At 36.2% G+C, this 26,433-nt stretch overlaps 1 protein-coding gene across 1 annotated transcript in view; it reads right to left on the reverse strand.

Moving 5' to 3' along the window:
• SDCBP (syndecan binding protein) overlaps positions 1-17,347 on the reverse strand; it is a 29,807-nt gene extending 12,460 nt beyond the window's left edge. The window contains exons 1-3 of the mRNA XM_003759753.4: positions 17,206-17,347; positions 6,986-7,050; positions 4,291-4,369 (exon numbers count right to left, since the gene is read on the reverse strand). Of these exons, the coding sequence (XP_003759801.1) occupies positions 4,291-4,369; positions 6,986-7,036 (130 nt within the window). The 5' untranslated portion in view covers positions 7,037-7,050; positions 17,206-17,347. The remainder of the gene's footprint in view (positions 1-4,290; positions 4,370-6,985; positions 7,051-17,205) is intronic.
• Between the last annotated feature and the right edge of the window lie 9,086 nt (positions 17,348-26,433).

A 26,433-nucleotide genomic window follows, 5' to 3' on the forward strand; every position in this document is an offset into this window, starting at 1 on the left:
AACAAGATAAAGCAATTAAGGCAGCTTCTCTAAGCTTCCTACCTATAGAGTGTTAGATATGAAATTTCAATAGGAGTATTCAATACCTCTAGTTGGGCGGGGGCGGGGGGGGGGGGGGGGGAAGAGGGGAAGGAGAAAAACAACACAAAAGAAGATGAGACACATGCTATATGAAATTAATGAAATAGCACCATTGCTCCAGATTTAAGAGTAGAAAGGATTTTTCCTTGATAATTATCAAACTACCCCATAACAACCTTACTTCCTATGATTTACAGCTTTTGCAATTACTTAAGTAAAACAATCTACTGGTTTGAGATTTGGTCTTTCACTCTGTGAGAAACTCACTGGTATGGAAACTTCCTCCACCAAGACTGATCTGCATCTCCATGTTCAATGGATCACCAAGTTCTAAAAATTACTATATAGATATATGTGTGTGTATGTATATACATACACATATATATACACACATACATACACACAGTACACACAGATTAGTCTTTATTTTTATATTATATAAAAATAAATGAAGTTAATATGATAGGCTAAATTGATTCTGCATTCTGTTTAATGTTTTAATCAATGATTTAAAAAAAAAAAAAAAACTATTTTTCAATCAGCAAAAATCTGTCCTCTCATCCTACAATCTGACCTCCTTCCAAAAAACCACACACATAAGAATTAAAAACAAACCTGATTTATACATAGTCAAACGAATTTCCATATTAATCATGTCTGAAAAAAAAATGTCTTATTCTGTTCTATAACTCCTTCACGTCTCTATCAGAAGATGGGTGTCATTTAATCATTACCCCTCTGGAATTAGTTAGTCATTACACATTATACTAAGAATTACTAAGTCTATCAAAACTGTTTGCTTTTGCCATATTGCCATCATTGTACAAATTATTTTTTTTAGCTTCATTTACTTCACTAGAAATTAAGATCATCCAAATCTAGGTCTTCCCAAGTTTCATTAAAATCATCCCCTTAATTATTTCTTTGTTTTCACCCTATCTGATTTAGGTATCAGCACCATATCTGTGTCATAAAAAGGAATCTGGTAGGACTCCTTCTTTCCCTATTTTTTCAAATAGTTTGCATAGTATTGGAAATGTTCTTTAAATGTTTGGTAGAATTCACATGTAAATCCATCCCCTTAATTATTTCTTACAACACAATGATATTTCGCAACATTTATCTATGACAACTGGTTCACCCATTCCTAAGATTCTGCCCCCATTCCCCAGTCTTTTCCATCTCATACAAGGTAATAATATTTTTATATATTATTAAGAGGTTTTTTCCTTTCCTTTTCTTTTTTTTGCTTAGGACCTTAAGTCCTTCACTTACTCTCTCTTATTCCTCTTCCCCCCTTTGCTATTTCCCTGCTGACTTCCATGTATGTGTATTCTTTAACAATTTCAGATAAGAGTGGGAGTATAAGTAGCCCCCCATTCTCTCCTCCTCATTTTCCCTCCTTTCATTTTTCTTTTAAAATAATCAAAACATAACAATTACTCCTAAATCTTGTCTATTTAGATTTCTTCTGACTAGTGATAATATTAGCACTTAGAGGGAACATATATATCATCTATATTAGAATGAAACTGTTTATTCTTGTTTAGTCTAATATCATTGTTTATTCCTGTTTACCTACTTATATTTCTCAATTCTTGCTTTTGAGACCAAAGTTTCTTTGCAATTGTGATCTTAACATCAGGAATGCTTAGAAGTTTTCTCTTTCATCTTTCCCAATGTAATGGAAATGTTATATAATGCTACAGTTATATTCAGTTTTTCTGGATAACTTATTCTTGGATATAAGCCACTTTTCCTATTTTTTTTCTTTCAATTTTTAAACATTTTGTTGTCTGTTTTATTTTGCAGCATCACAAATATGGAAATATGTTTTGCATGACTTCACATGTATAATAAGTATCATACTGCATACCTTTTCTTTTTTCTTTTTGTTAAATATATTAAAATATAAATTAGATACACAATAAGTATACATGACCAAAACATTATTTGCTGTACAAAAAGAATCAGACTCTGACATATTGTACAATTAGCTTGTGAAGGAAATCGAAAATGCAGGTGGACATAAATATAGGGATTGGGAATTCAATGTAATGGTTTTTAGTCATCACCCAGAGTTCTTTCTCTGGGCGTAGCTGGTTCAGTTCATTACTGCTCCATTGGAAATGATTTGGTTGATCTCATTGCTGAGGATGGCCAGGTCCCATCAGAACTGGTCATCATATAGTATTGTTGTTGAAGTATATAATGATCTCCTGGTCCTGCTCATTTCACTCAGCATCATATTGCATACCTTTTCAAGGAGAGGGGTGAGAAAGAGGGAGGGGAAACTTGGCACAAAATTTTTATTTATTTATTTTTATTAAAGATGAGCCCCTTATCATTTGCCTTCTGAAACATCCATTCTTCATTCCTTATAATGGTAGCTGCTAAATCATATGAGGTCCTCCTGACTGTGATTTCCTGGTACTTACATTCTATTTGTAGCTTTTTTTTTTTTGACCTGGAAGCTATGAGTTTTGATTATGATGTTTGTGGGAATTTTTATTTTAGAGTTTCTTCTAAGGTCATCAGTGGATTCTTTCTCTTTCTACTTTGGCCTTTGGTTCTAAGATTTGGACAGTTTTCTTGTGTGCTGGTTGGACCAGGTTTTGTACTTCTTGTACAAAGTTATTAATTCATTGTCCAATTCTTTCTTCCACAGCTCTCATTTCTTTTCCATTTTTTCCCCTCAAACCTTCATTTCATTTAAAAGAACATTTTTAATTTAAAATAAAACCTCTTGCTTCATCTCTACTATGAATTCTAGTTTAGTTTGTGTACAAGCTCCCCCAAAGACACTATTATTAAGTATAGTAAATATTTTGAAGTTATCACCTTCTATATCTTGATCATTGCTTCCATTATATCAGCTCATTATAGCAGGTTTTTTTGTTTGTTTGCCCAATCTTGCAAGCTGCTTCCCTGCCTCTGGACTTTATGTAAGGGCTAGGCTTTATCACTCTTCTAAAAGGAAGGTTTAGGCCAGTCCTATTGCTCTTTCCTTAGGTATTGAGTGTTTCTACCCTGAAACACTATTTCTGTGGTATTCTGGGATCTTAAGAACAGTCTAGGAATCTTCAAATTTTCAGTGTTTCCAAAATGATTTGATCCAAGGCATCCATTGTTATGAGCTCTTCCAAGTTTTTGAACTGAATTTTGACCTGAACAAAAGTAGAATGATAGTATACTAATTCTCTTGAAGCTAGCTTGGAATCTCTGCTGGTTCAAAGTGACTCAATTATAACTCAACCAACTCATTGGTGTGGAATTCCTACCTCGATTATTCTTCTGCTAGAAGGGACAGCTAACACTGTCTAACAAAGGATCCAAAAAAAAAACCACAGGTCAGAATAGTGGCCTAAATCTAATTAAGATGATATTTAAAAGGAATGCATGGGTTAAAAAAATCAATATCACAAGAACAAGATGGAGGAGGCATGATTAGGCACCAGTATGAAAAAGATTTTGGAGGATTTTAATAAACATAAGCTCAATGAATCAGCTGTATGTCAAGCAGGAAAAAAAAAAAAAAAAAGCCAGTGTGATCTAAGATACTTTGGCCCACTATATGACTTTGCTACGATCAGATCAGAAATGCAGTACATGTTTAGTTATAGGCACTACATTTTTAAAAAGGAAACTAATGGAGAGTATCCAGAGACCTGCAACCAGAATGGTGATGGGTTTTGAGACCATTTTAAATCAGAAATGGCATACTGGGGATTCTTGCTTTCAGGGGCTTGGATGCCACCAAGATGATAAGGTTACTATTATTATTGTTGTTGTTAATCATAATTCATATTCATGATTCATCAAAAAAGTCACTATTGAATGTGATAGAAGTACTTTGTTATAGTATGAAATTTCAATATTTCTTCTTAATATCACCAATACTTCATGGGCTGAAATTGTTTGCAATAAACTTTCTGAAAATTAAAAAATTAAAAATTTGAAAGATTTTCATGTTCTATATTTCAATAGTTCTGTAAATTAACATAAGCAAAGCATTCCCACACAGAATCACTGAAAAATAGAAAGTTCAAATAAAATCACCCTTTTAAAGATGAGGAAACATGGTCACAAACTTATAGTCACAAAGCTAGTAAATCTTAGAACAGGAACTTGAACCCAAATTTTCAGATTCCAACTTAAAATTTTAATTTATCATGTCTTCTAGAAAAATGTAAAACTATAGCTACTTACTTCCATCTTGAGAAATGGGGGCAGAGGCATCTGACAAAACTGCTGTACTGGCAGGGTTTGTAGAAAAGGCTGTCTGAGCCTGAATGAAGGAATAGCAGAAATACACATTATAAACTGTATATTAAGAAAATCAGTTATTATTACAAAATAATCATTACTTCAACATAAATTGAAAGCCTTACAACTACTTCAGGAAATCATTCCTTTAAGCTTCTAAGTAGTAACATCACTTTTTTCAAAGACTCTTCAGCCTAAGTAAATGAAAACAGTAAATACACTTAACCTATAATTTCATCATTAACTTTTAATGAAACTAAAACTGGCATCTTAAACAAAGGATTAAGATATAAATATATATTAAAAAAATTAAGTACACAATCAGAAGTGTTATGTGCCACATTTTCTTAGCCATTTATTTCACTATAAATTTAGCATTTAGTGAAATGATTCTTAAACTCCATTTTTGAGTCCATAGGGCAACAAAGTATATTCCAGAGACCACATCAGGCCTGAGATCTTGTGATTACTTATTAGTTCTGTGAGCCTATGTCCAACAACAACAAAAAAAATTATCCCTCCTTTTGTATGTGCATCAAGATCTGGCATTCCTTTCCTACAACTGATAAGGAAGAGCCAGCACTCTTGTTCTCCTCACTGATGTTACTAAAAGAAAGAGACAATACAGGGGCTAATTAGAAAAATAATAAGATTTTTGTCAAAGTTAAATTAAATTAAACCAAAGTTAAACAAAGTTAAATTTGTGCCTCCTAAATCACTTACTAAGAACTAAACCTCATTTTACAACAAAGTGAAGCTAATATCTCTAGTGAAAAATGACCTTTAGCTTTGGAAAAAATAAAATAGAGGGCAGGATTCTGGGAAGATGGTAGAGCAGATCAGAAAATTCCAAGCTTTCCAGATTTCCCCACAAACAGAAAAAATTTATGCCTCAGGGAGAACATAGATTGGTGAAAAAGAAAGACAATTTGGGACAAAACAGGAGTCCTCCTGGGACAACCCAAGACCACCCAAGAAAGACCCTAGGAAGGGGTGTGAAGTGCAAATACTTCCAGGTTAGCTCCACAAAAACATCAAGTAGAGAACCTCAGGGCTAGCTGGATGTAGAAAAATATTCTCCTGAACACTGGACATACCTTAATTAAGTCTCAGAAATGATCTAACTTTTTTCAAAACTGCCAGAACACTCTATAAATTTTTGTTCACTTACATTATTTTCTGTATTATAATTCTTTGCATCACTGTCTTACTTCCCTTCCCAAATTGTAAGCTCTCTGAAGACAGGAACGTGACGTCTTTGTATATATCCTAATGTCTATCATGGTACATTACATGGTCAGTACTTTGTACGAGCTGAATGAATATCTTATCTCTCTTCTCAATTTCCTGTGCTGGAGCTTCATCCAGCTTATCCTTACTAATGGTATAAGTATACCATGGGGCTCTGTGTTCTGAGTCTTATTCTCTTTTCTCTCTATATTATTCACTGGTGATGAGATCCCATCAGCTATTAAGGATTTACTGATCATCCATACCTCTCTGCTAACCTTGTAATATCTTACTGTTCAAGAGTGTCTTAACTCCTCATGGCCCCATGGATGATAGCATGCCAGTGTTATCCATAGGGTTTTCCTGGCAAAGATACCAGAGTTCGCTATTTCCTTCTCTAGTATATTAAAACAAACAGAGGTTTACTTACTTGCTTAAGGACACAATGCTATTGAGGTCATATTTGAATTCAGGTCTTCCTGACACCAGAGCTTTCTAGAACTCTGTCCACTGACCCATTTCATAACTCAATGTCTCACAGATGATTTAAACCAATATGTCCAGGCTGATTTTATTATTTTCCCACAAAACTCTCCCCTCTTCCCAACTTCCATATTTCCATGTTTGTCAACAAGGCCTGATGATTTTATTTCATAACATATGCTCCCTTCCTTACAAGGTCCAATCACTTCATGCTTGGACTCCTTTAATAGCCTATCAGATGGTCATCCTGCCACAGGTTTTACCCATTCTTATAAAACTATCAAAAGTGAACTTAATATCATGAAAAACTTCCTAACTAGAACTATTCCAAAGTGAACAGTGTTGTCTCAAAGTGGATTTTTAAGCAAAGACTAGCTAGACAACTATCATGTATCAGATGTGTTATCCTGAAAATTATTTTGTGATGAAAAAGTTGCACCAGATGGCCACTAAGGTACCTCAGCTTACCTACCCAGAATAAAGTAGAAAACAGTTGCACTGTATTAGAGTAACTATATAACTTTATAAAAGAGAACAAATACATGCAGGTAATACCATAGTTAATGTTATAAATAAAGGTGTCAAACTTTCAAAAAGCTTTGTGAGAAAAATCAGTTCACAGAAACTTTGCAGAGTAAGGTTAGGTAAAAGGAGATAAAAATACACTTTTAGTATTTTTGTTTTAACACTCACTCTTAATTCTTCATTTTGTATCAAGAATATTTATAGTAACCTCCTCCCTCCTCCACTTTCTATAAGAAAAAGAAAGAAAAGAAAGAAAGAAAAGAAAAGAAAAAAAAAAGAAAAGAAAAGAAAAGAAAAGAAAAGAAAAGAAAAGAAAAGAAAAGAAAAGAAAAGAAAAGAAAAGAAAAGAAAAGAAAAGAAAAGAAAAAAAAAGAAAGAGAAAAACATACTTAAAACATACCTGAATTACTTTATCTACTTTCAGGTCTTCAAGTGATGGATATAAAGACATTTTTGCAGAGTTTACTAAAAAAAAGAAGGAAAAAAAATGTTAAATCCTCTAAGTAACTTGGAAAAGCCTTTAAAAACAATACACTTGTGGTTATTTTAAAGCCCTATTTTATAAAAAGATACAGTAAAACTACATGTTCATAAAGTTACCATAAGAAATATTTAATACAATAGTTATATCCTATTGCAGATCAAATGATAGATGAATAATACAATTCACAACCTAAGCTGTTGCTATATAAAACTAAATACATAAAATATCTGAACACTGTAATATTATTTTAAGCCTACTATTTATATGTGAGAAACAGTATGGCATAATGAGTAGATAGCACTGACATTGAAAGACACAAGTTCAAATACTGATTCTAGCCCTTACTGGTTATATGATTCTGGGAGAGTAACTTAATTCTTCAATGCTCCTACAGAATTCTCTACTACTATAAATTGCATTAGAGCTGTTAACTTGCATCTCAAAAAATATGAAATTTTGGTGAATGGAGGTTATGCAGCATGAAATGGAAAAATAAGAAAATTAAAGCATATCCAAATATTTCTACTTAACTGAAAAGTTATTTTGCTAACTTATCCAATGCTGTGTAGACCATTAAACAGGAAAGCAGAATAGCATCTTTTCCCAAGGCCATTTCTATTTGAAGTCCATAAAAAAGAAGACTAACAACAATAATGATAGCAGTATGTTATTATATGACAATATGCTAACCAATTGGATTTACTGAATGTGATCAAAAAATTATTTATCTTTAGGTAAAATATTCTTACTAATATTCCAACATGAATCCTTTTTCATTCTGGGGAAACCTATGGACCTTTCCTTAGGATGTTTTAAAATGCATAAAATATATTGAATTAGAAAAGAAATCAATTTATATTGAAATATTGCTAAAATATTTTTTTAAAAACCATGAATTTCCAGCAGAGAGCCCCTGCTCTAGAAAGACCCTATGGAGTGAATAAGATAGAAGAGAAGAATCAAAAGGGCCTCTTTGGGCAATATCCATATAATTTTTTTTTTAAAGCGTCAACAAAGGAAGTAGAGAACCAAGTATAACCATGTTGATTTATTTATGGACAGAGAAGAATTTATGATAGCAATCCAAGATCAAGTCATCACCACCAGAAAATTACGAATTATTCTAAGGTCCCTCAAGTTATTGATCATTGCAAACTATATAAAGAAGGAGAAAGCATAACTGATCACTATCTATCGACTTAGCAAGACATAACATAGCAACTTTTAGTATATTTCCATACCACAAAAATAGGTCTCAAAATATCATTAAGAATGCAATATATAAAATGTGTTGGAATGGAAGCATTACCATCATCTGGGCATAATATTGATCCATAAAAATTTAAGAACAACATTTTAAATGTCATTATACTCACTACCTCTAAGCTATGTGAAATGAAAAAGCTTTCACAATATAAAGGGCGTAGAAGAAAGCAATATCATTGCTTTAGGCAATGAGAGATAGGCCTCAAATACCATAGGATTGGGAATAAGCTAGGGCACATGTTGTGTCTGAATCTACAGAAGATAAATTTACATTCTAAAACTCTGAATCCACAAAAAGAAATATCTCCATGCTTATTTACCACTACTACCACTACACATGGTAATAACTTTATATATTAATACCAGAGGTTTTCTTTAGGCTGTAGTTCTAGGAAAGTACCATGTGATTCTGCTCTTAACACCCTATCCTACTACTCCAAAAGAGCAAGAAGCAGTGTAAGCATTGCTTCCTTCAAGGAAAAAGGAAAGGAGTGAAAGATGGAAGGTATGCTCCACCCATTGCTCACAGGTCAAGAAGGCAGGGACAAGAGTAGAATAAAGCATTAGGACTGAGGCAATGAGAGCCAGGAAACCCACACTAGCATAGTTCTAAAACAAGGGTACTCAGGGCAGAGATCTAAACCCCAGCTAGCCATGTCATATCCCCCAACATCAGGGGACAAAAGAAACAGTTTGGCCTGGGCCCACATCTGGGCAGCAGTGGGTGGTAAAGGTAAGGAATACTCTCAAAGTATTGGGTGACAGGGAATATTAGAAAAATGCTCCAAGATGAAAAATTTTGATGAAAACCTGTATAAAAACACAGCCTACAAGCAGATAAACCAAAGACAATATTTTATCAATATTCAAGTCTCTGCTCAAACACCATCTTCCATAAGAAACCTTTCTTGCTTCCCAACTAGTAGTTCCCTGTCCCTTAACTACATTATATTTATTTTGTATAAGTATCTGAGGCAGAACTCCAGGTCCTCCTGATTCCAGGACCCAGTACTCTGCCTACGAACCATCTAGCTGTTCAAGCCTAAACATCCTGCCTCAATATCTCTGCTGTTCTCCAATCTCACATCTCCAACTGCCTTTCAAACATCTTTGAATATCCAGTAAAAAAAAAACTTGTCGAAATGAAACTCATTATCTTTCCCACCAAATCTCCCCTACTACTAACTTCCCTATGGCATACAGCCAGGCTTGCTGTCTGGAAGTCATGTCTTTGAATTCAAATACAGGCTCAGACACATACTAACTGTAACTCTAGGAAAATCGCTTAAACCCTTTTGCTCTGTTTCCACATCTGTAAAATGAGCTGGAGAAGGAAATGACAAACACTCCAGTATCTCTGCTAAGATATACTTGGGGGTGGTCAAAAAGTTGAACATGATTGAACACAAAAATTACTACAGAGGAATAATACGACATCTTTCTATCCCTCAAGCTCACAATATAGGAGTCATCCTGTGTTGGAATCTTTACTAAAGTGTTAAGACATTTCTTTACAAAAGTGTTAAAGACATTGGAGTTAATTTAATCTTAAGAGTTATTTTGGGCCAGAACTTGAAACAAGATACTAAGTGGAACTGATTGAACAATGCTTGTGTTCACACCTTTAGAGAGCTCAAGTATCTAAGTACTCAATGGAGTTTACAAGAGAATTCAGGCCTGGCTTAGTCTGAATTCACACCTTCCTTAGGACCAGAGAGCACTCTGGGAGAAAACCCATAATCCCTGCCTCAAGAAGGAGGAGTTAACCTTTGGGAGATCACATAAATGAAGGAAGCTCTTGGAGCAAAAAAGGAGAATTTCTCCGGAACATCAATAGGGCTCTGAGACAGAACACTCTGGAAGAAAAGACTACTCGCCACAGACTGGAGATTGAGAAGCCACGAGTCGGAGCTGGCTGGAGCTGAAGAAAGCAGAGGCAGAAGCCAAGGACAAAGCTACAAGATCTCTTGGAGCCAGGAAGAGAGATAGGCCTCAACTAACCGGGGTAATTTGTAAGGAGAAATAAACGCTTGCATTTTTACCAGCTGGCTGTATTTGAAGTGATTATTACTTTGAACTGATATTAAAGCTGCTTCCAAGAAAAACCATCACAATCCTGGATTTTTTTTTCTCTCTCCCTCTTTCTCCCCCCTCTTCTCTTTCTTTCTAACTCTCTCTGAATGTCTCTGTCTCTCTTCCTCTCTTTCCTTCTCCCTCTCCTCTCTTTCTCTCTCATCCTTTCTAGTCAAACTGTTGCCAAGGTCTGCTAACCTCTCTTTTACAACATCTTTATTATATAGACATTGCTACTTCTCTTTGGTGCATGCCCTCATCATCTCAAGACTAAACTAATAGCCAATTGGTGAGACCACGTGCCTCAAAATTCCTCCCCACTCTAATTCATCCTCCATCCAGCCACTAAAGTGAACTGCCTAAAGCACAAGTCTTCCCTCTCCTGAATAAATTCCAGTGATGGGGCAGCGAGGTGGTGCTGTGGAAAGAGCACTAGCCCTGAATTCAGGAGGATCTCAGTTCAAATCTGGACTCAGACACTTAACACTTCCTAGCTGTGTGATCCTGAGCAAGTTATTTAACCCCAATCACCTCAGCCCAAAAAAAAAAAAAATTCAGTGGTTCCCTTTGGTCTCTTAGGATTAAATACAAAATTCTGTTCAGTTTTCAAAGCCCTTCATAACACAGCCTTCTAATCTTCCCAATCTTCTTCTTAACACATACTCTAATCTAGTTAATAGGGTTCTGTTGGCAGTTCTAAGAACAAAGCACTAAAACTCTTAGCTCTGGGTATTTTCTCTGGCAGTCTCTCAGGCCAAAAAAGCTCTCCCTCCCTAACTCCACCCATTGCTTCCTGGTATTCTTTAAGCCCCAATTAAAATCCCTACAGGAATGCCTTTTTCAACCCTCCTTCAATTCTAATGCCTTCCTTTTCTTAATTATTTTTTGTTTTTTTTCCTGTATATATAGCTTGTTTGTACATAGTTGCTTGCTTGTCTTTCCCCTATTAGATTGTGAACATCTTGAGAGGGATTGCTATTTGTCTCCGTATTCCAGAATTTAGCACAATGCCTGGCATACAGAAGGCACTTAATGTTTAATGACTGATTGGTTTATATAGAAACACGAGAAACAGAATGCAAAGTAATTCAAAGGACTGCTAATTCCAAATTAACCATACCCTTCACTACCTATTTGGCTCTTGCAAGGAAAGCATTTGTAAACTATCAAGTGCATGATAAATGAAAAGTTGTATTGTAACTTGTGGCTGTCTGTTATCTCTAATCCTTCTATTTGTTCACTCATTCAACCAAATAACAATTATTACATATCTACTATGTAGGATTTTTTTTTTTTTTGTCCAAGTCTTTAATTTCATTGATAAAAGGGACCTTGATGAGACTCTTCCACTTCCGATGGAGATGAGCACCAGGACTTCAACTAATCTAGAAAGTTACCTACAGGTACTGGCATTTAAGCAACTCTGATTAAGGTTAAAATAAGCACGGCAGATGCAAATTTAAAAATAAGATACAACTCAATCTCTGAATTTTCTAGGTAACTCTCCACTTTCCATCAATGGATCTGCAATCTGACTGAATAGAACAAGCCCCCACTCAGGGATTTCCTCCCTCCTTTTTCAGCTTCCTTTAGTCTTTCCCCTGTTAGAGTATTAAAATTTTAAGTTCCTTGACAGCAGGCACTATCTTTTTCTTATCTATATCTCCAAGACTTAGCACAGTACCTGGCAAGAAGTTTCTGGAGTTCTTGTTGTTCATCCTTCAAAGGGACCAATGACATCCTGGGGTGATATCTGGACTTTGCCTATGAATTGGATTTAAGTGATGCAAGATTGCAAGTCTGCTCACTATTTTTTCCAGTCATTGAGCACCAGTGACAAGATAAAATTCAGAACAATTGGTAAAGGCCAGGGATACAAGGGATGACTTTGGTGTCTTCAATGTCTGACCAAGGTCTAAGAGCTCCATTTCACCTGCATTAGCTGCCTTCATGGCCCTGGAACTAACTGTTGTCATCTGGTCATTCCACAGGAGAAGTCTTCACTGCTTGGGGTAGGTTTTTCCATAACTCCCTGAGCCTAAGTCTGGGGCCTATCAGTCTAATGAGATCCTTTTACCAGGATGTAACCAACGTACACACAACCTGACAGCTTTTTGGAGCTATAGGTAAGAGCTGGGTGAAGGGGAACATCAAAGATAGATGAGCAGCCCTGAAAAGGGCTCAGAAAGCCCTCACACCAGAGGTGCTAGTTCTCCCTGAACATCCTATACAATCCTGGCACACAATAGGCACTTAAATGTTTATTGAATTGAACCTTTCTTTAAGGGAAGCAGGAAGTCCAATCACAATACAAATAAAAATTATAATATACAAGCATAACAAAAAAATTTTTGATCTGGCTCACTCTTGCTTCTTTATGACTAAAAATTGTGATGGGAAACTCTAGCTGACTTTTTTTCCTCTATGACGCTGGGCACTTCCCTAGTCTTATTTTGAATTTCCGATGATTGTTCCTGGAGCTAGAAAGTCACAACATCTACAAAAATCAAAGCTGGTAAACAAACTGTGTCCCCCTACTGTTATTTATTTCCATATGAGTTTCCTTATCTTTCCCTTCTGTTTTCACTGAAATTCCACTTTTCAACACTACTTATATATTTACCTATACAATAATTCACATAGGCCCTCTTCTTTCCAGTATCACTACAATGATCTTAGTTCAGATCTGCATCATTGTAAAGTTGTATTCCTCTTTCCATTCTACATTTCTTCCTTCACATGGTCAAAGTAATCTTCCTTAAGCACAACTCTGATCACATGACTCCTTTACTAAATAAATTCTTCAATGACTCCCTATTGACTATAAAAGTACCAACTATTGATTTTGGCATTCAAAGCCCTCCAAATTCTTGTTCCAAAGCCTTTCCAGCCTAACTTCACGTTTCAGTCTGGTCTTGTTCTTTGTGGTTCTGCAAAAAGTTCCATGCTACATCCTCTATCTTTGTTTTTGATTTCGATACCCCTTCAGGTTTTGGACTCTCCCCTTCATTTGTCTATTAAGTTCTTCTCTTTCCTTCAAAGTCCAACTAAATAATGTCTTCTCTATAAAGATCTCTCTGATGCCCACCACTCTTCCCCATTCTCTCTACTTATATAAATTTCTTATTGTACTTTGCTTGAATTTGTCCTCAGCATTTTCTTTCTTGTATGTCTTTTTATGTGTCCTTTTCTCTTTCCTACCCAGCAATCATATTATGAAGGACTTTTCTCATGTTTATTTGTGTATGATAATCACCTGAGAATGTCTTTCGTATACTAGGCACTTAATAAGTGTTGAAATTAAATAAAAAACAATGTCCAAACTTAATTCCAAAAAACTGATGATGAAGCATTCTCTTATTCTGGTGAAGAAGTAGCAGACTATGGTGAGTACTAGTACATAGGTTTGTTTATTTGGTTGTTTCTTTGTTATGATCAGGAAAGGAGATATAAGGAGAATTTATGAGGAGCAGCTATAGTAAAATTGGCCAAAAAAAAAATCAATTGCTAAAAATCAAAACATTTTTAAAATAATTAAGTGAGCCATCCTACCAATGCCAGGGACCTTCCTCAGATAGTTTCCCTTTTATAACATTTTAGCATTTATCTGATCTATTGCTATTTTATCTTTCCAAAAGTTGAAAGCATAGTAGAGGGACCCACTGCTTTCCTGAGGTCTTCTAGACTTACCTAGAATTAAACTGGTTTACTTCTGACAACTAGCAAATGATCCATTTAACTAAAGGTGATCATCATAAAAAATATTTCCAGAAATAATCAGTAAATCTTAAATGTTATCGCATGTTCACATAAAAAAAACATCATTAAGATAACTTTGCACGAGCTTGGAAAAAAACATCATTAAGATAACTTTGCACGAGACAAGAAATACTAAAGGAAGATACTAATGGGGAGGATGGGAGAGAGTAATGACCTTCCTTCTTGGAACGTGTCAAAAAAAATAGGATCATACTGCTAGAAATCATCTAATTCAATCCTTTCCTTTTACATAAGAAGAAAGTAGTCAAATGGGTATTAAATTTCAGAAGTAATTGGAGACAAGAACCCAAAGCCAGGGTTTCCTACCTTATCCCAAAAATATTTTCCTATTCATTTGCCTATTTCATCATTTGAAAAATAAATACTGCCTGAAGGACAATAGAAAACTGCATATATACATATATAATTGAATATAATGTTCCACAAAGGTAATTTTTCTTAAAAATCATAAGTTTCATGTTCCATGTATCTGAACTAACCTATAGAAAGACAACACTGTATACTAAAAACAATGCTAGACTTAAGTTAGAAGACTTAGTATATATAAGCTCAACTCTCACCTCTAGCACTTAGTAGCTGTGTGATCATCTTTTGGAGCCTCCATTTCCTCATCTGTATTCTCTTCTAATTCGCTAGAGATCTTGGCTAACTAAAGAGATTTAATCTGTCTGTATCTGTCTCATCTGTAAAATGAGGGACTTGTAACAGGATGACCTCTACAATTCAAGTTCAAGATTTCTGATCCTATTCATTTAAGACTTGTTTCAAGAGGTAAGTTCACACTTTTAGATCTTTATCAGTCTCCCTTTTAGTATTTCTTTTGTTTCAAACTACCACGCAATATTGGTGTTTTAACATTTAACACGGGCAAAACACTCAGCACATCTGGGGAGGGAGTTTGTTCATTTGTAACATGGCAATAACTATCTACCTCAAATGACTGTTGTAAAACTCAAATGAGAACATAAAGAGTTTTGCAAGCCTTAGAGTACAAGAGAAATATTAATACAGATAAGGCCTAGAGAAATTAAGTGACTTTCTTATAGTTACACATGCCAAAAAAAAAAGGATAAGAATATAGATTTCACCTACCTCTTTGCCCAACAATCTAGTGGATAAGTCAATTTTTATTAGGATTATTAATAAATGCTAGGATTTATTAGTCGAAATTTAGGATTTTATGTACCACACAGTACAAATAACTGTCTACCAATATTAGATTCTTCCCATTTTGGTCAGAAAGACTGTATCCTATTCTTCCTAGCAATATCCAATAAAATACCAGAAATTAACCTTGCCAACATTTTAGTTTATATTAAAATTTTATGGTTACTGAAAAGTCTGATAAATTTTCTTCTTTTTTGTAGTTCTTACTTTGTAATATTCAACTCAAATGTCTTGCAGAACTACCAAGCGCTAATATTGATAACCAATCAACTATGAAGCAATAATTTTTACATTTGTACATTTATATTCCCAAGCTAGAACGAGAAAAAAATGAAATGACTACTCAAAACTAAGATCTTCACATCTGCTAAACACACTGTAAAAGGAAACCCTAAAACTAGTAAGTAGGGTTCATTGGCCGCTATTGCAACATAATCTTTACCAAACAGACTTGAGGCAGATCTGAAACTTATAAAAAACCAAGTCAAATCAAGAAACATTGTATCAGCTAATTGTACAATATTTCAGAGTCTCATTCTTTTTGTACAGCAAAATAACGGTTTGGTCATGTATATTTATTGTGTATCTAATTTATATTTTAATATATTTAACATCTACTGGTCATCCTGCCATCTGGGGGAGGGGGTGGGGGGGGTAAGAGGTGAAAAATTGGAACATTGGAACAAGAGGTTTGGCAATTGTTAATGCTGTAAAGTTACCCATGCATATATCCTGTAAATAAAAGGCTATTAAATAAAATTTAAAAAAAAGAAACATTGTATCAAGTGCCTACTATGGGCCAAAAACTATACTCATCACTATCGTGGGGGGGTCACTGATTGAAATTTTTTCTCTTTAAGTCACTAGTATTCTTTTCCTTCAAGTATGTGCTAGCGGCAGAAATTAATACGCGTTAGAATTTGGCACAAAATACGTTCGGAAACATAAACCTTTGAAATAACCTTAGAAATCCTGCCAAAACTTTTTGCCATTTAGGTTTAAATCAAAGTCCAAGTTATGAGTCCCTTTTATGATTATTCGATGCAATAAACATTTCGGTAAGCACGTATTAAGCGCCTACTATGGGCCAGGCACTGTACTACCTACTAGACAGGGTAAATAGTTTTTATTTATCTAAGTAATATGTGGTCACTTTCACTTATTATTAGAAAGAAACTGAGCCTCCAGCTCTGAGTCACCACCAGCTCTCCGGGGATCTCGCTCTGTGCTCCCACACCCAGCACTGCTTCCCCCAGAACCATCTTCTTCAAAAATTAAGGTTTTCTCAGTGAGAGAATGTTTGTGGAAGCGGCGCGTCTGGGGAGGGAGGTTCGAGCTTCGCCCATTAAACAAACACCCCCAACACCCCGCCCCCCTCAGACCCGAGACGCCCAAAGAGCTGGAGGCAAAATAGAACCAAACGTTTCTTCTGGAATGTTTTTTTCTCCTAGTTTGTGGATTTTCTCTAGAACCTCCAACAGATAACAGGGATTTGGGAGAAGACGCCCCTCCAGCCCGACGGTCCAGGCACAACCCACGCCCTTCCTCTCCGGTCCTTGGCCCAGCTGGGGTCGCCGGGGCTTCCCGCACTACGCGGCTCTCCCCAAATCCCGCCACTTTCTGCTTCCTCCTCCCCCTCCCCCCTCCCCCTTCCCCCCTCCCCTCCGGGGCCTCCCGAGCCCGGACCGATCCGGACCAGCTGCGGGCGGCTCCCCTCGAGAAGCCCCCGCCCCCACCCCGGGGGTTCACCGACTGAGCCCCAAGGAACGCGTCCTTCGGGTTCCCGCCCACTAAAACCACCGATTTAGTGGCATCCTACTGTTCCTCCCCCACTAAGAGTCGCCGCTCACCTGAGTCTCGTCAGCGATCTCCGACAGCCTCCACAGCTTTTCCCAACAACGGTTTTCTGACCCTCTGGGAAGAGAGAAGTCCGGGAACCAAGCAAGCGGCGGAGTTACGTCATCCACGCTAGGCCCCGCCCCCCGCCTGCGCAGACCACTTTCCGACATCCAGATCAGGTGACTCTCCCCCTCTCGATTCCCTCCGCCCTTAGGGTTACCAAGACAACCGTGGGACCGAGTTAAAGCCAAGAGTCTAAAAACGGAGGGAGGAGGAAGGGGATGTGGTTTGTGATAGAGCGCCACTGTTCCCTCCTCTGGCTCTCATCCTTCCGCCCCCTGAGGACAGAGGAAACCACCGGTAACCCGCACCAAGCGATGACTAACTGCTTTCCGGGGCACAGATTTCAGTCATGCCCACGTACTTGTCTCCATCCTTAGATTAACATAGTGCCAGGTACATATTAGGCGCTTAATAAAAGCTGAGCTTCACGCAAAGCTCTTCCCCCTTTATTCCGACTATTGATCTCCTTTGGCTTTCTTTGGGTCCCGATTAAAATCCCATTTCTCTTCCCCTCCCCCCCTTAATTCCTGTGCTTTCTCTTTTTAAAATTGGAATGCTCTTAACTCCTCTGCTCTGAGTACTGATTTCTTTGTCTTTAAGTAATTAAAAATTAATAAATATTAATTTAATAAAATAAATTAAATTTAATTAATTAAATTAATAAAATTAAAAATTCAAGTTCTACAAGTAGATTTCCATAATCCATCTTTATTCCAGTGCTTTCCTCCTGTTAATTATTCCCTATTTGTCCTATATACAGTTTGCTTTTATATATATGTATTTGAGTGTTCTCTTTCCCATTAGATTATAAATTCCTTGTGGGCAAGAACATTCTTGTCCAACCACATGAGTGAGATAACTTCCTCTGATTAGCTGCGCCTTAACCCGGAGCTCTGTCTATCTCTCTCCATCTGTCTCTCTCTGTCTCTGTCTTTGTTTCTGTCTCTCTTCTCTGTGTCTATCTCTGTCACTCTGTCGTCTGTCTCTCCCTGTCTCACTGTCTCTGTCTCTGTCTCTGTTTTTCTCGTTTATTTGTCTTCGCTTCCCTTCCCCAGGAAACCGTGTGGTTTCTCTTCAGTTTCACCTGCTAGAAGTGTTCCCATAAGGACCAAAAATTCAAGCCATGACAACTTTGGAGCCAAGATTCCAGGCAGGATGGTACAACTAGATCCCCACTCCCCAGCAAGGGGAACCCCTGAGAAGTCAGGATATCTAAGTCTAGATGATGTGGGAAAGATTCCCAAACCCCCCCCCCCCACTTAATGTAAATTACCCTTTGACTCACAAATCCTGGTCCCTTTGAATTCCAATAGAAGATCCGGACCTGTCCCAGCCCCACCCGGATCTGAGCCAACTTTGGGGCTACACCCAAAAGCCCTTCGAGCTAAGTTTCCTAGTATAAAAGGGCCACGCTGGGAATCCCTCTTTGCAGAGATTCCAAACATGCCAGCCATGTGAGGACCCTCTGTCTACTAGATCCTCTGTCCAGTGCCCTCCTTATCTCTACCTTCACCTATCTCCTACTTCTAAACTCAATAATAAACCTCTTTTATCAATCTAGCTCTCTGGCTAATAAATGCTTTTATTGGGGACTCGTGCCTCTACTAGACCTCATTTACTGCAGTATCCTTGCACTTGCACCGAATCCAAGGGGGTTGCAGGGGAGCTCTGTTTGACTCCCTATACCCCAAACCTGCCACTAGACCTTAACTAAACCCTAATTTCATTTAGGTACCCCAAATCTAGACCTCAACATAGAGCCCAAGAGAAGAATTTGGAGTCTAACCTGAGATTCCCCAGTAAAAGAACCAATCTAAACTATAAACCTAATCCCCTTCCCCTCCTCAGAGACTGAGGGGGGGAAGGGAAGGGGAGGAGGATTATATATCCTATGAGATGGGGAGAGAAAAAGAGGTATGTGTATTAGTAAGGTAAATATTCGTCTCCCAGTCTTAGCTATTCACAGTTTTGAGAATTATTTTGATTTTTTTTATTTGCAAAGTATCTGAAACACTAATATTGTAACACCATTGTAGCTGTTATTCTATAGATTTCTAAATTAATTTTAGCATAAACCACTAAAAAGTTAATTATTTGCAGGTCATGTGATTTGTAAGATTGTATAACTCCTTCCTTCTTTTAAGCCACCCACATGACAAAACACCAACAGTTTCTCCATGTGATTTTTTCCCCCAATGTGCAATTCCTTGTAGGACAGCGAAACCACTATGCTTCAGCTGACTAGCATGCAACAAATCTACTTCCACATATATAAGTTGTTTCTTACTTTAGATAATAATTTGTTGAAAAGTTGCATACAAAGCACTTTTTAAACGCATGATAGTCTAAATGTAATAGTAATTTTTAAAAAAGGAATTCAGAGATAATTTTGTAAAATCAAAGATATACACATTTGGATTACTGTATTGGTAAAAATGTAGGTTGAACTTTCCCCCAAAAAAAGGTTGCGTTTAGATTCTAAACTGAAGGAAATAGAAGAATTGTGCTCTCAGACTGGCTAAGATGACAGGAAAAGATAATGATAAATGTAGGGGATGTGGGAAAACTGGGACACTAATACATTGTTAATGGAGTTATGAACTCATCCAATCATTCTGGAAATCAATTTGAAACTATGCCCAAAGGACTGTCAAACTGTGCATCTACCCTTTGATCCAGCAGTGTCTCTATTAGGTCTGTATCCCAAAGAGATAATAAAAAATAGAAAAAGAACCTACATGTGCAAAAATGTTTGTAATAGCCTTTTGGTAGTGGCAATGAATTGGAAACTGAGTGGATGCCTATCAGGGAATTCCTGAATAAATTATGGCATATGTATATTATGGAATGTTATTATTCTATAAGAAACAATCAGCAAAATGATTTCAGAAAGTCCTGGACTGACTTACATGAATTGATGCTGAGTGAAGTTAGTAGAGCCAACAGACATTGTACACAACAACAAGGAGATTATGTGATGATCAACTGTGATGGACTTGGATCTTTTCAAGGTGATTCAGGCTAATTCCAATAGACTTGTGATAGAGAGAGCCACCTGCATCAAGAAAGAGGACTATGGGGAATGAATGTAGATCACAACTTAGTATTTTCACCTTTTTTATTGTTTGCTTGATTTTTTTTCCTCATTTTTTCCCCTCTTTGATCTGATTTGGAAGATATGCATAGAAGAATTGCACATGTCTAGCATATTGGATTACTGGCTGTCTAGGGGAAGAGAGTAAGGGTGTAAAATTAGGAACACAAGATTTTGCAAGGTTGAATGTTGAAAACTATCTTTGCATGTATTTGGAAAATAAAATGCTATTATTTTTAAAAAAAGAAAATTGTATATAGCTTATAATCTGTTATTTTAAAACATAAAGCATTTATATGTGTTTACACATATATACATATATAGAATGGCATTTTAGAATTATGACCTGTATTCAGAAGCTGAATATAATTTGATAAAAACAACTTATTGTATGATCTTTTTACCCTAGTTTGACTGCCTCTGTGTGGTGTTCTTCTTCTTTAAAATAATGGTTCTCTGGGAGCAGGTTTCTCGGGGAGGTTTTCTGGAAGCACCCTTAGTTTCAGTTAAAAGTAATAATCACTCCAAAATGCAGCCAGCTGATAAAATGCAAACATTTATTTTCTCCTTCCAAAATAGCCTGGTTAGTTTTTCTTAGAGGCCTATCTTTCTGCTTGGTTCCAAGAGTTCTTGCCGCTAGTCCTTTGCCTCTGCTCCCTTCAGCCTCCAGCCAGCACAAAGGTAGAAGATGGAATGAATCTGTCTTGCCTCCGAAAGAGGGCTTCTCTCTGAACTGACTTGACTGGCTCACTGAAGCTCTATTTATGCTCCTTCTCTGAGAGTGGGATTGTGGGATCTGAGAGTGGGATTATAGGTTTCCTCCCAGAGTGCTCTCTGGCCCTAAGAGCTTCTTGCTTATAAGAGCTCTCTAAAGGTATGAACACAAGCATTGTTTCTATCAGCTCTACTTAGTACCTTGTTTCAAGTTCTGGTCCATAACATCTCCTTGTAGAATCAGATCAATCATACTGAACCATGCTAAATTAAATAATTGTTGTTTCTATCAACTCTAATGACTTAACACTTTGTAAGGATTCCAACACCTATATAGTGACATTGTTGTCCCTATTGAAGATACTCTTAGTATTATGTATGCCTATGTGTTGATACAGGTCTATGTGTTATACTAGAACATACATTTGTTCATATTTCAATACTTCATTGGGTTGTGTTTCCTTTGAAGTAGATATTTCTTCCTACAGTGTAGCCAACATTGTTATGTCATATTTAAGACAATAAAGCTGGACCTAATATAGATCTGCAGTTTCAGGTAGAATATCTTTTTCTATCAAGTCTTTTAAAATGTCTATTTTGTTTAGTGTTTGTTAAATTCACTATAAAAATAAATGATAAAAAATGAAAAGTAAAACATATGCTATGAGTATCAATGAAGTAATCAAATTAACTGTTCTCTCTCATTTTTCACTGGTTCACCTTTTCCAAATATATATATATATATATGTCACAAATCATCAGTGCTAATGTATTCTACTGTATTTAAGCCTAATTGTGAGTCTTTTGTTAGAACTCAGCACAGGACATTTTTCCATGACAATGGTGAGTACCTTTGGTACGTGTCTTCCTGTTATTGATATTAATAGTCTATCACTGAACATTTTCTTTATAGTTACAACTCTATATTATGAGTTTTTCCTTTTTTATTATTAAAGCTTTCTATTTTCAAAACACACGCATAGAAAATTTTCGACATTCACCCTTGCAAAATCTTGCATTCCAAAATTTTTCCCTCCCTTCCCCCAGCCCTCCCCTAGATGGCAAGTAATCCAATATATGTTAAATATGTGCAGTTCTTCTATACATATTTCCATAATATGATATGAGTTTTAAGTACATGTTGGAAATACTTTCTTGAACAAAAACTTCTAATATTGTATTTTGCTTTCCTGAGTCAAAATTTTTTTTAATCCAACAAAAAATAAATATAGTGGGACCTTATATTTTTTGTACCTTTACTAAATTGAGTGACTTTGAAGCTATGGAGTCATGTGGAAAATAATTTGTGAACATCTGCGTATTCTATGCTCACAGATTCATCAAATATGCACCCTTTATAGGTACAGATCATGCCTGTGTAACAATCAAGGACTACTTCTAGGTCCAGAGGAGTGGGGCCTTTATTTTAATAGGGTCTCTACCTCTAGACTTTAATGAGTCTGACTTCTAAGTTGAAAAGTCAGTCTTTTTTTCTCAAATTCTTTGGAGCCCCGAAGAGAATTATTTAAAGTTTATTTTTGGCTTGTGTCTGTAATACAAAAAGCAGGGTAAAAAAGTGTAGATCAAGCAAATGAAATGTATTTTCACACATACACATTGCTTAAAATATAAAATTGCACAATGCATTAAACATTAAAACATGCAGCATTTAGTGCTACTGCTGGGTAAGCATTTTACCTTCACCTCTACTTTTGCATTGTCCAAACAATGTTCTTAAAGTCCATGTCTTCTAGTAAGCTCATCCTGTTAGAGTCCGCCTACTTCTCTAAGAAGCACTATAGTAGCTGTACAAAGGCACTTTCTATAGTGCAGCTGTCTCCAATGGAGGGAGTAGGAGCTCTCAAGCTCTTGTATTCACAAAGTTCTTCTACTCTCCATATCTTTCTTAGATAATCAATTATGGTTCAGCAGTCACATGAACATCAATGTCATGGGCAACAGTTTATCTGAGCCTGGTCACTTATCAAAGGGATCTATTTCTCTCATTATATCCATAGTTATCTTGTATTCCAACTCCCTATTTGTCATTTTTCTTTTGTCCTTCCTAGTTCAAAGATCATTTTCCTCTACTTAGAAAAAGAAGAAAAATAAAATTTTGAGTAATCTTGCTTTCTCTGTCATTGGTTATCATTTCCCTTACCCACCCTAAATAGTAGATCTATCTTCCAATATGCCTTCTTTTCCACATTATAGTTTACAAAATATGTTTTTGTTGTCTGAATTCCTAGTAAACCTTATTTCATTCTGAGATTTTGTGGTACTTGCATTATTCTTCTTTTCTTTTTTTCCTGCGGGGGGGGGGATGGAGAAGAGAAGAAAGAGGGCAATTGCCCAGGATAAGGAGCTAGTGTTAAGTGTCTGAAGCCAAATTGAATTTGGGTCCTGACTCCAAGGCCAGTACTCTATCAAATGCGTCACCTAGTTGCTCCACTTCTATTATTATTACTTAATTTGACTATACTATTTTTTGGTCAGTCTCTGTTATCTATCCTTGATTCCATTTTCTGCACTTGCTCTTTAAAAATCTAACATGACATTTTGACAATTTGACAATTTCTGGCAACTCTCCTATTCTTCCTCATCAGAATTGTTTCCTTTTTTGTCTTTAAAATTAATGCTTTATTATTTTCATTTCTTTTAGTTTTTTCATGTTTTTTTTCTTTTGTTCCATTTCTTTTTTCACAACAGATTAATGCAAAAATGTATTTTAAATGATTGTACATATATAACCTATATCATATTGCTTGCTGTTTTCAGGAGGGGAGAGGGAAGAGAAGAGAGAGAGAGAGAGGAGAAAAATTTGAAGCTTTCAAAAAATGAATGTTGAAAACTATCCTTACATGTAATTAGAAAAATAAAATACTATATGATTATGAGGGAATGAAGAGCAGCTTCTGAGCAAAACAGTGATCCAAGACAATCCCAATAGACTTAGAATGGAAAATGCTATCTACATTCAGAGAAAAAACTATGGATACTGAAAGTGGATCACAGCATGGTATTTTCCACCTTTTTGTGTGTTTGCTTCTTTTTCTTTCTCATGATTTCCCCCTTTTTGTCTGATTTTTCTTGTATAATATGACAAGTATGGAAATATATTTAAAAGGATTGTACATGTGTAACCTGTATCAGATTGTTTGCTATCTTGGGGGCAGACAGAAGTAAAAGAGTGAGGGAGGAAAAATTAGAACACAAAATCTTACAAAAATGAATGTTGAAAATTATATTTACAAGTATTTGGAAAAATAAAATACTACTCAGGGGAAAAAAAGAAAAACTTTGCAAATCCTCCATGAGCTCATGCAAAGTGAAATGTACTGTGCACAAAATAATTGCAATGTTGTGGAATGATGAGATGCTATTTTCAGTAATACAATGATCCAAGACTACTCAGAAGGACTGAAGTGCCCAGACAAGAGAAAATGCAGGACAGCCAAAATAATGTAAATTTAAGAGCGTTTATTGCTAGCTAGCGACTGAACCCCACCAGAACAGGGGAGTCAGTATTACTTTATAATTGAGGTCCTCCTGCCAGAGGAAATTCTTGAGAATCATGAGAGTCAAATCCCCTTCAAAAAATTCCCAGTCCATATAATTCACAGTACTTACTGGAGGTCCAAATTTGCTCCTACAAACCATGATTCTGTCCCTTGCGTTTCTTGATTCCCTGTCCTTAGCTTGGTCCAGAAATTCCTCTCTAGTCTCTCCAGGCCTCTCTGAACTCATCCTGCTGGTTGTTTCTTACAGAACAATATTTGATAACATTCATATACCACAATTTATTCAGCCATTCTCCAACTGTTGGGCATCCACTCAGTTTCCAATTTCTTACGCTACAAAAAGGGTTGCCACAAACATTTTTGCACATGTGGATCCTTGCTCTCCTTTAAGATCTCTTGGGGATACAAGCCCAGTAGAAACACTGCTGAATCAAAGGATATGCACAGTTTGATAATTTTTTGAGCACAGTTCGAAATTGCTCTCCAGAATGGTGGGATTCACAGTTCCATCAACAATGTATTAATGTTGCAGTTTTCCCATATCCCCTCCAACATTCATCATTATTTTTTCCTATCATCTTAGCCAATCAGAGAGGTGTGTGGTGGTACCTCAGAGTTGTCTTTATTGCAAGCATTACTCTTTGCCAGAGTATGATATCATCCCCAGCACAAAGTATTATTGTTATATCAAGCTCTGCTTGCTGTGCCTTAGTTCTGGGAAACAGGGTATCTCCAAAGTATTTTGACAGGGTACTCCAAGTGAGGAAAATCTAACAATGAAAATTAGCAGCTTTTCTATAATTTGTAGTCTTAGAGAGTCATCTAAAGCAGCAAGAAGTTATTATATGTCAGAGGGAAAACTTGAACTCAACTCTTTTGGGCTTCATGGGTCTCTCTAGACATTCTGTTATTTTATTTATATTTTTCAATTCAATTTCATTTTTCAATTGAAAATTCAAAATTTTTCCCTTCCCACCTTATATAAATGATAACTATTACTAACATTGCATTAATTAAATGGCTAGATGACACAGTGAATAAAATGTTGGCCCTGGAATCAATAAGGTGAATTCACATCTAGCCTCAAATACTTACTAGCTATATAATTTTGGGCAAATCATTTAATTTCCATTTGCCTCGGTTTCCTCAACTGTAAAATGAACATAACAATAGTAGCTATCTTTTAGAGTTGTTGTGAGGATCAAATGAAATCATAGTGTAAAACTCTGAGCACATTTTCTGGCATTTAACAGATATAAATACTTATTCTTTTTCCTTCACATGCTCCCCTTCCCTCCCTCAACCTTTGAGAGAGCTAGACAAATGTATCAATAACTAAAACAAATTCTGTCATTAGAAATACTTTAATTGGCACTCTGAAACTATCACTTCTCTATCTCAAGGTATATAACATCATGAATCCTCTGGAACTGTGGTTGGTTCCATTGTGCTTAAAGATGTTCATGTTTCTTTCAAAGTTGTTTGTCTTTACAGTATTATTATTTTATAAGTATCTCTGCTCACTTCACTTTATATCAGTTCAGACATGTCATCCTAGGCCAAATTTTTAAAAACTATCTCTTTCACCATTTCTTACAATACAATAAGCATTATATTACATGAATACACCATAAATTGTATGTGCCATTCTCCAAAGGGTAAGTACCCCTTTGCTTTCCAATTCTTTGCCACCACAAAAAAAGAACTGCTATAAATCTTTTGTACATGTAGGTCTTATCCCTCTTTCTTTGATCTCTTTAGGGTATGAATTAGTAGTGGTATTACCAGGTCAAAGGTTATATACAGCTTAATAGCTTTGGGGGCTTTCCAGAATGCCAGAACCACCA

This window comes from Sarcophilus harrisii, chromosome 1 (genome assembly GCF_902635505.1).
Source record: "Sarcophilus harrisii chromosome 1, mSarHar1.11, whole genome shotgun sequence".
Lineage (NCBI taxonomy): Eukaryota > Metazoa > Chordata > Mammalia > Dasyuromorphia > Dasyuridae > Sarcophilus > Sarcophilus harrisii.